Genomic DNA, 10,187 nt, shown 5'->3' with positions numbered 1-10,187 from the left:
CCACTTGATAATCTTATTTTTTACTACCTCCTTTATAATAGGATTTAATCGTCTCTACTGCTCCACACTAGGTTTGTGTCCATCCTCCAGGAATGTTTTATGCCTGCAAAATGATGGACTAATTCCCTTGATATCGGTAATAGTCAAACCAATGGCCCCTTTGTGTTCCCTCAGAACCTGCATTAACTTGTCCTCTTGCACATGTGATAATGAAGATGAGATGATCACATGTAAGGATTCCGAAACACCTAAGCAAGCATATCGCATATGAGAAGGTGAAGGCTTGAGCTCCAATTATGGAGCCTCTTCAATAGATGGCTTAGGTGGTGTCAATGTCAATGTCTTGTCGATTTCCTCAAATCATTTCAACCCGTTGACATACTGGCATGTCATGTTCAAAACTTGTTCAATTTCCTCCACCATCTCATCCTCCTCTTCTTTTTCGTCATTAAAGCTTTTCCCTGAGGATCTTGAGACACCAAGTATGGTGTTGTTCCTGCCAATTCATCATCCAAAACTGTGATCATGGCCAAAATGTTCATTGTCTGTTGGCAATTTAAGTACTCGGTATACATTGAAGACCTCTACCTTGTCACCCAGTCTCATGGTCATTTGTCCTTCACACACATCAATAATTTCATGGCTCGTTGCTAGAAATGGCCGTCCTAAAATAAATGGGACTTCCTGATCAGACTCATAATCCAGGATGACTAAATCAGCTGGGAATATGCATGTGACCACTTGGACCAACAAATATTCAATGATTCCCTCAGAGTTAGCTAAGGATCTATTTGACAATCGTAATACCACCGTAGTTGGTCGAGGATCTCCTAACCCTAGCTGTCAAAACACAAACAACGACAGCAAGTTTATTCTTGCCCTAGGATCATACAATGCTCTCCTAACTACAAGTTTACTAAAAGAAATTTAAATTGTGAAGCTTCATGTGTCTTTCAAATTAGGCGGCAACTTATTCTGAATTCTGGAACTACACTCTTTAGTGGGTGCTACAGTTTCAAACTTAGTCAGCTTGCGCTTGTTTTCCATAATTTCCTTGATGTACATTGCATACTTTGGCACTTCTTGCAAAATGTCCACCAATGGGATGTTAATCTGCCGCTATTTCAAAATATCAAGGAATTTCTTGTATGTTGTATTATCATTCACTTTCTGCAATGTCTGAGGGAATGGAGGTGGTTGCTTCGCAACTATTGGTTGTGGATTCTTTGCCTTAGCCTCTTTGATTGGCTTCTCCGACATCGTTGCAGTTTCTGATTCGGTTTCTGTGGTGGCCTGATTTTTAATAAATGTCACTTGCTTTCTCTTCTTTGATGGGACTTCTACTAACTCTCTCCTATTCCTCAGGGACAGAACATTAATATGGGCCTTAGGATTAGCCTCAGTGTCGCTAGGTAATGCTCCAGCTAATCGAGTATTTTGGGAACTCGAAAGTTGCCCAATTTGTTGCTCCAAATTTTGAATAGCTTCTGAGTGGGCTTCTACTTGGGACTCATGGTCAATCACCAATTTTTTCAGCATCTCTTCGATGTGAATCGTCGAGTTGGAAGGTTGCTCAACCTGTGGTGGTCTATACTAATTCTATTGTTGTTGAGGAGCTTTGGGCATGTACTAATATTGAGCACCTTGGTTTCCACCTAAGAGAAGTTTGGGTGTCTCCTCTAATTTGGATATAATTATTATCATACTGATTCTGATTAGCTTGGCCTCTATTAGCAATCCCCACAAAGTAAACTGACTCTAGATTCACTGGACATGTATCACTGGTATTGCCCTTGCCGTAGACTTCACATAACACATGTACTTGTTGAACTGGTTGAACCTGTTGCATTGGTTGGAACTGTTGTTGGTTCCGAGCCACATTCATCTTTCTAATTTGATTTGCTAAAGATGCTACCGGTGCAGATAGTGTTGATACAACATCTAATTTAAGTACCCCGACAGCTGTAACGGTTGTGTGTCTAACTGCTTCCCCTTGCCAATCTGGTTTGCTTTTGGAAAGCTTGTTCAGCAGCGAATAAATCTCAACAAAGCTCTTTTCCAATATTTGGCCACCAGCTACTGCGCCTACCACTATTTTTGTTTCAGGGGAAAGACCTTTAATAAAAGTGTGAGCCAGTACCTCATTAGTTTGTTATGGTGTGGGCACTCTCTTAGTAGCCCCTTGAATCCCTCCCAGGCTTCGTAAAGTGATTCAATTTCTCTCTGTTTGAATGCAACTATCTCACTTCTTATCTTTGCAGTTTTACCAGAAGGAATGAACCTAGCCAAGAATTTAGTGTTAGCTGGCTCCGATTTCAACCATCTTTTGGCCTCTCCCAACAGAGAAAAGGGGAACTATGTGAGCCTGACATAATCAGATGTTACCCCGTTAGTGATATAGGTATCACTAATCTCTAGAAAATTCAGAATATGTTCTTAGGGGTCCTCATGTGGTAGTCCTATGAACTGTCCAATAGCATGAAGTAGCTGGATCATGCTCTGATTAAGCTCAAAATGCCCAGTGATCTAGAGTTAGAGATACTGGAGGTGAGATTAGCAATGTTGGGAACAACCTCCTCTTGTATCGGCAATGTGTATTCATACGCCATTTCAATAGGAGGTTAAATGAATGATTGTCGATTATTCGCTTCCTGAGCTTCTCTCAACATTCTCTGAAATGCTCTCTCAGGTTCAGAGTCAAAATCTTGTAGTCTATCATGGCTTCTAACCCGTCACATTCAAGAAAAGTACCTGAGATCAAACACCCAACCCAAAAGACGATTAAAACTTAACTCAATGAGTAGTAAAAGCTTAATCTAGTAAAACAATTAATTTCTAAGTTCCCGGCAATGGCACCAAAAACTTGCTGCCCTAAATCGCACACGCAAGCATACGCGGTCAACTAAGTAATAAAGAGTGAGTACAGTATCATTCTCACGAGGACCTCTGATTATTTATTATCTAAATCAAGCGAATTCAAATATATCGAGTCAATATCAATTTCAACGTGGCTTTTGTTTAATTAATTCTACTAATTAGAATTGTCGTTAAAAGAAGAACTAACTAACTAGCATACTTAACACGAAGATCTTACGTCAATGAGAAATAATATTCCAGTGTCATGGTTAATAAAAATCCTCTTGAATTCTTCAATCAACTTGATTTATTATTTTATCTGGGTTATTAACTTGCAAGGACAACAATACTCCTACAAATTCGATAACTTCTACTTGCCTATTCATTTTATTCTAAATCCTATATTCCTATGAGATTAGAGATAAAAAGAACACATTAACAATTTCATGCACAATTGGATAAGTATGACAAATACGTATATTTCTATCTGTACTCGCAAATCAATTCTCCAGGGACTACGTTCAAGATCGTGCTCTATTCAATCCAATTGCAATAAAGAATTACCCTTTTCAAGTTCAACTCAAGATTAATATATAGTATTGTATTGTTAGCTAGGCAGTAAAATAATTAAACTTAATATATGAATAAACAACCCAATATGATAAATTAACTTGTCAAATCAATATTCAAATATTAAAATTAATGTAAAATCATAATACCGGAATAAACAAGTTTAGCCATGCATTGTCATGGTAGCAAGCTCAATGAATTCCCAAGTAAGAAATCAAGACGAATTCTATGGTTTCGAAACTTTGTGATGGCTTTTCTCTACTTCCACGTGTGTTAGATGACCTAAAAGAGGCATTTTTGGCTTATATATTTTGTAAAAAAATCATGGACCAAAGTTTTCCTTTTCCGAATAAGCTTTAGGTATTGATACTGAGTTGGATGCTTCACGTCCGCCTCAACTTGAACTTCTCAGCATCGGATGCTGGGGTGGATGCTTCGCGTCCACCCTTTATTTCTTCACCTTTGTTGCGCCCAGGTGTAGATGCTAAGGTGGACGCCTTCATAAGACTTTACCGCTAAGGGTGCTCTGATCAGTCTTTTCTCTAATGTTGGATGCGACACATCCACCCTCTCCTCCCAATAACTGGAGCATCTTTTCTTTATATTATTGGAGTCCAAACATCCTAAATCATCAACTTAACTAGTCATAAAATCAATAATTAACACATGTTGGGAATTTTTAACACTAGTAGCACCAAAATGCGGTTAAAACGTAGGTAAAGTAACATTACAACATATAGAAATATGCCCAACATCAGTAGTCGGGATCTACCCCTCGACTCGGGATTGACCAGGTGCATCCGGGGTTGACTTTTTTGACTTTTTGGGAATTGGTTAAGATTGCAACTTTATTAATTGAAAGTAATTTCTTTTGCATTGTTTGATATTATTTAGTCTTTTTTTGCTAGATTTGAGTCGAATAGAGGTGGATTGTAAAGGAAAAGCATTTTTAGAGTATTGGTTTGGCCTAATAGAGATAAGTATCTTTCTTAACCTTACATGGGGGAATTACCCCTTAGGATTTGGTCTAATTTACGCATTTGTGTTACAAGAAACAACGTGTACATGAGGTGACGAGTGTGTACATGGCGTATGTGTGGTTTATGACAGGATTAGCCTTAGGATTTTAATATGCCTTGAATTAGGGTTGTTTGCTATATGAAACATGCTTTACTATTGAATATCCCCATACTCTTATGTTATTATCATGTTATTAACCACCTTGTTTTTGATCCATATGCTATATCTTGATGTGACTTTGGGTGTTTGTTATTTAGTGGTATTGCGGAACATGTGGGCATGTTATATAGGTTGATTATTGTTGTGTGGAGTATAAGGGTGGCAAGATTTGCATGCGGTGACAAAAGGACGGCATTTCATTGTGATTGTAATACAGAAAGATAAGGGTGGCTTTGTTATGTGCATGCGGCGACATAAAAGAGGCATTCCATTGATTATATGCATTGGCGACATAAGGGTGGCTTTGTTATGTGCATGTGGCAACATAAAAGAGGCATTCCATTGAATAAATGCATGTAGCGACATAAGGGTAGCTTGTTGGTGATGTTATGAGATATATCGGGGTGTTCCATTAATGTTGCTCATGTGTTGTAACTGGGGTTGATATTTTAATCACAAACTTGCTTCTAAATTGTTTTCATCTTGTTTTTTATGAGTTGTTGGTTTATTTTTGACATGCTATTACATGCCCCACTCCCATTGCTATTTTATTGGCAAAAACAAATTATTCTACATTGATTTGTTGTTACATGCTCTTCGATGTTCTTGATATTTGTTTCCATTATGCATTTTGTTGTCATTATTCGTTTGATATTCTGCACAGGTTATTTGACTAGTAAGTGTCATGAGTGGAAACTCGTCACTACTCAATCGAGGTTAGTCTTGATACTTCTTGAATAGTGATTGTTGTGTACTCATATTACGCTTCTGCACATTCTTTGTGCAGATACAGGTACTTTGGATTGAGGTGATCATTAGGAGACGTACTAGAGCTGGTTGGAGACTTCAAGGTATCCTTGTTGCTTCGTTCGTAGCCCTCTGAGTCACCCTTTTGTTTTTTACTGTTTATGTATCCCAAACGGTGTTGTACTCTTGAAACTTATTTTAATGTAATAACCCGACCCGTTGTTTTGGGAATTTGCATTCATTTTGGTGGTTTGAGGTCATGTGTAGCTTCACTTGTTGCATTTTAACTTGCGTATATCATCGCTTTTGGTTTTTGAGTGGTTTGGGATTGATTTGGAATAATAATTCTCAAGTAGGAAGCTTAAAGTTGAAAGAGTGTACACGGCTAAAATCGAGGAGTCCGATTTTATCGTTATGGCACTTCTTAAGACCGCCCCCAGAAGGCTCGAGGCTCAGCTCGAGGTTCAACCCTGAGGGTTCTCAATGTTCGACCTCGAGGCAGTACAAATCGGTGGTTATGATGGTAAAACGGGAAGTTCCCAAAGCACGTGGTTGAAGCTGACCAAGTCTATTACGCTAGTACAAGCGCGTACCGTGGTATTGAATGGCTGTACCAGCCGCGTATCTTTGTAATAAATACAGATGTACTGTGTTGGGATTCCCCCTCCTATATAAAGGAGATCCTTGTAATTTTTTGCACACACAATATATTGAATACAAGAACAAGAACATTCTCTGCTCTCTAACTTAAACATATTCTCCTTTGAGTTTATTGCTTGTAATTATTACATTACAAACATATATTGTGTTTCATTGATTGTTCTTCATTTATTACTCGTCATTGATCATAAAGTGTCCCCATCAAAGCTCTTAGAACAGTTAATCCTTCATCGGCTGTCCTCAGCCTAACATTCAGCTCGACCTCGAGGTCTCCTATAGTCTAGCTCGAGGCCCCAAATCTCAGTCACTCAGTTTGCTTGACACACTATCATTATGCCTTTATCTTATTTTCTAGTCTCACACTTAGCATCTACTGCCTAACAACTAACATAAAAATGAATCACCTATTTTTTGAACCAAAAAATCAAATGTATTTTGTAATTACCATTTTCAAGGTAAACAGTTTGGCGCCCACCACGTGGGCTAAAAATAATAGTGATTGTTTTCGTGCTGGTTACTAAATAATGCAAATTATCTTTCACACTTTTTCTTTCCCAAGAATCTTTGATTTCAGCTCAAAATGTCAAACTTAGTGAATGCAAATGGGAACAACGGTCCTAAGGACCATGGAGAGAATTGTGTAGCTATTCCAGGCATCGGTGTACCACCACGAAACCCTGAGGACGCAACAGAACCAATTCCCGTGGACGTGGTCTCGCGCAACACCCAACACGTCGATATAAGCTCCCATACTGACAGGAGTATACGCCAAGAAAACCAACAAAAAGCTCAGAAAACCCCAGCTCGGGAGGAACGAGAGTTTAGCCTTCATGTCATTTTTAAGATGTTGCGGGCACAACAGCTGGCGATTGCTCAACTACAGAGCCACCAAAAAACTCCGAGCACAGCAGCACCGGAAGTGGCTCCTCGAGCCGAACAAGTACCAGAAAGATCAAGCAACAACGAGTCAGCAGGCGATCCCGCTATCATAAAGATGCTAGAGGACCTCCCATAGAGGATCGAATCGGGCGAAAAGAAGGTAGAAGCCAATGACAAAAAGTTGGAGACCTACAATTCAAGGGTCGATCAGATCCCGGGCGCACCCCCGATCCTAAAGGGTATAGATTGAAAGAAATTTGTGCAAAATCCTTTCCCGTCAAATGCTGCTCCAAAGCCCATTCCGAAGAAATTCAGAATGCCCGATGTCCCGAAGTACAACGGAACCTCGGATCCCAACACTTGTGCTGTAAAGGGGAATGACCTGAAGGACGACGAGATTGAATCTGTCCTATTGAAGAAATTCGGAGAAACACTTTCAAAAAGGGCTATGATGTGGTATCAAAACCTAGCCCTGAATTCAATAGATTCATATGCCATGCTGGCAGACTCTTTTGTAAAGGCACATGCCAGGGCCATTAAGGTTGCTATGAGAAAATCCGACGTCTTCAAGATTAAACAAAGAGAAAACGAGATGTTGCGGGAGTTTGCATCTCGCTTCTAAATGGAGCGAATGGAATTACCACCAGTCTCTGATGACTGGGCAGTGCTGGCCTTCACCCAAGGTTTGAACGAACGAAGCTCAGTAGCTTCATAGCAACTAAAGCAGAACATGATAGAATATCCCGCCGTGGCTAGGTGAATGTTCGTAACCAATATCAGTCGAAGATTAGGGTTGAGAACGACCAACTAGGAGCACCCTCAGGCTTAATATATCTTAGCAGGCTCTTGGAAAAGGAACCAAGGCCAAACAAAGAAAGGTATCAACCGTACACTGAAGATTGAAAAAACGCCCCAAGGCGTAACATACCCCAAAATGATCGAAGGACAGACCAAGGTCAGAATCCTCGAGGACCCGTGGGCAGAGTCGGATTCGATAGATATACACGACCGACGGACGCACCCGGATTGTCTGAATGCCACTTCAACATTTATGTTTCAGACATCGTCTCTGCCATCGGTAAAATTAGAGAAACCCGGTGGCAAAAACCCGTACAATCAGATCCGTCACAAAGGAACCCCAACCTGGTGTGCGAGTTTCACGGCACACATAGTTATAGAACTAAAGATTGCAGACAACTCTGAGAAAAAGTAGCCCAACTAATTATCAAAGGGCACCTCCGAGAGTTCCTTAACGACCAAGCCAAAAATCAATTTCGGGAAAGAGAGACGAACAGGAAAAATGAAACAGAAGAACCACAACATGTCATCCACATGATTGTTGGGGGAGTCGACATCCTACAGGAACCTATTGTCAAACGAACAAAACTATCCATCACCAGGGAAAAGCGAACTTGAGGTTACATACCCGAGGACGCTCTCACATTCAGCGACGACGACATCGAGACCCTATCTCAGCCTCATAACGACGCACTGGTAATCTCTTTTCTTGTGAAAACATTTCAAATTAAACGTGTATTTGTGGATTCAGGTAGCTGGGCCAGCATTATCAGGTCGAGGGTGGTGGAGCGGCATGGACAACTGGACCAAATCGTGCCCGCTTCTTGAGTCCTCAACAAATTCAACATGGCGAGCGAGAAGGCAAAAGGGGAGATCACCCTCCCGATCAACGTGGCCGGCACAACCTAAAATTCCAAGTTTCATGTCATCGAAGGAGACATGAGATACAATGCCCTACTCGGAAGGCCATGGATACACTGCATGAGAGCCGTACCATCAACCCTTCATCAAATTATGAAGTTTCCACCAATGAACGGAATAAAAACTTTATACGGGGAGCAGCATGAAGCGAGAGAGATATTTGCGGTGTACGACATGGCACCGGCATCCACACCTTCAACATCGAAGGAGCCAAAGGATGAGCAAGCAGCAAAGTAGTAATCACGAGCTGCATTTTCGGCTGTACCCGAGTCGATTAGCAAAAGGACCGTGCCATGTCCTCAGAGCAAACATTCGAGGAGTAACAAGGCTCGAAGCGCCATCACTACTAAGGTATAACCGTCTTCCTTTTTTATTTTATATTAACCTATGTGCTGGAGTCCAGTCAGAACGATCGAAGCATTCCCCAGCTGGAAGACCTTAGGTTTTAAAGCATACATTGCACTCTTTTCCTTCGACCGAATTTTATCCCAAGACGGGTTTTAGTGGCAAGGTTTTTAACGAGGCAACATATATATGCCACCTAAGGAGAACTTAACAAGTATTCAAGGCTTCTCTTCAATCAACCTCGAATACTTGGGGGCACCCCCCCTCCCCCAAGAGATCACCCCCTCGAAGAAGTCAAGATGAGCCATAAAGGGTCTCTATAGGAAAATGATGTATCGGGCCAAACGGTCGAACGAACCGTGTCCGCACAGAATAATTGAACCCTTGACGATGAAAACATGTATACTTGTTCCAAGTAATCAAGGAATATTTTTCCATCAAAACACTTTGTGCTTCAAAGAAATCCGCCATTTTTCAAGAAACAACTCCAGAGGAAGAAATTTCCCGAACACTCGAGGACTGACATCAAAAACTCGAAGCCGTAAGACCTCCGAGTTGTGAACTTCAAGCTGGTAAGCCCTCAATTAGGCAACATCAAAATATACAAGGAACGACTCCAGAGCCAAAAACTCTCGACATCTCGGGGACTGTCGCCAACGGTCACCCCATCAAGGTATCAAGAATCCGAGGCCATAAGACCCCATGCGGGCGACCTTGAGCCCAAAAGCCCTCCGCGTGGAAATTTTAGAAAATATATGACCTCCACGAGGCGTTATCAACAGTGTAAGAACTCCATAAGGCAATGCAAAATCTGTAAGACCTCAAGCTAGGCATGAATTATACTTGTACCAAGTAACCTATCTGTAAGACCTCAAGTAAGGCATGTTCAAATTTATAAGACCTTGCAAAGGGCGTAAACCCGATCTTAAAATTTAAGGCTATATATTCAAACATGTAATACCCCTAAAAAGGCATACCCTCGATATAGACGCCGAAGCTACTTCACTCGGGGAGGCTACAGGCAAATACAATGACTACAGTCACAAGGCTATACCAGCCAAACTAACGCAACTCGAGCATGCCCGACTGTCGCCAAAATACTAACACAAATTACTTTGAAAATACTTCGAAAAGAATCGGTTAACCAGGCTACCCTCGGCATAAGCAAAAGAGCTTCAATCACATCAGCTCCAAACAATAAAAAAGCTTCGAAACATTTCAGCCATCTAGAA

General features: G+C 40.9%; 1 protein-coding gene across 1 annotated transcript; it reads right to left on the bottom strand.

Moving 5' to 3' along the window:
• Positions 396-1,539, bottom strand: LOC109233229. Its single transcript, XM_019399024.1, has 4 exons — positions 1,168-1,539; positions 1,012-1,119; positions 589-840; positions 396-545 (listed from the first exon to the last, which is right to left on the bottom strand). Exons 1-4 carry the CDS (start codon positions 1,537-1,539, stop codon positions 396-398), a joined length of 882 nt encoding a protein of 293 aa, XP_019254569.1.

This window comes from Nicotiana attenuata, chromosome 1 (assembly GCF_001879085.1).
Source record: "Nicotiana attenuata strain UT chromosome 1, NIATTr2, whole genome shotgun sequence".
Lineage (NCBI taxonomy): Eukaryota > Viridiplantae > Streptophyta > Magnoliopsida > Solanales > Solanaceae > Nicotiana > Nicotiana attenuata.
Note: the sequence above shows the minus strand (reverse complement) of the source record. Positions and strands in the feature narration are given on the sequence as shown.

Bases quoted from the DNA above. Each gene is read 5' to 3' on its own strand.
- LOC109233229 (XM_019399024.1), bottom strand. From the start codon at position 1,539: ATGCTGAAAAAATTGGTGATTGACCATGAGTCCCAAGTAGAAGCCCAC. The intron at 1,120-1,167 runs GTGAATGATAAT...ATTTTGAAATAG, and splicing joins TCCCTCAGACATTGCAGAAA to CGGCAGATTAACATCCCATT. The intron at 841-1,011 runs GTAGCACCCACT...GTGTTTTGACAG, and splicing joins AGCTGACTAAGTTTGAAACT to CTAGGGTTAGGAGATCCTCG.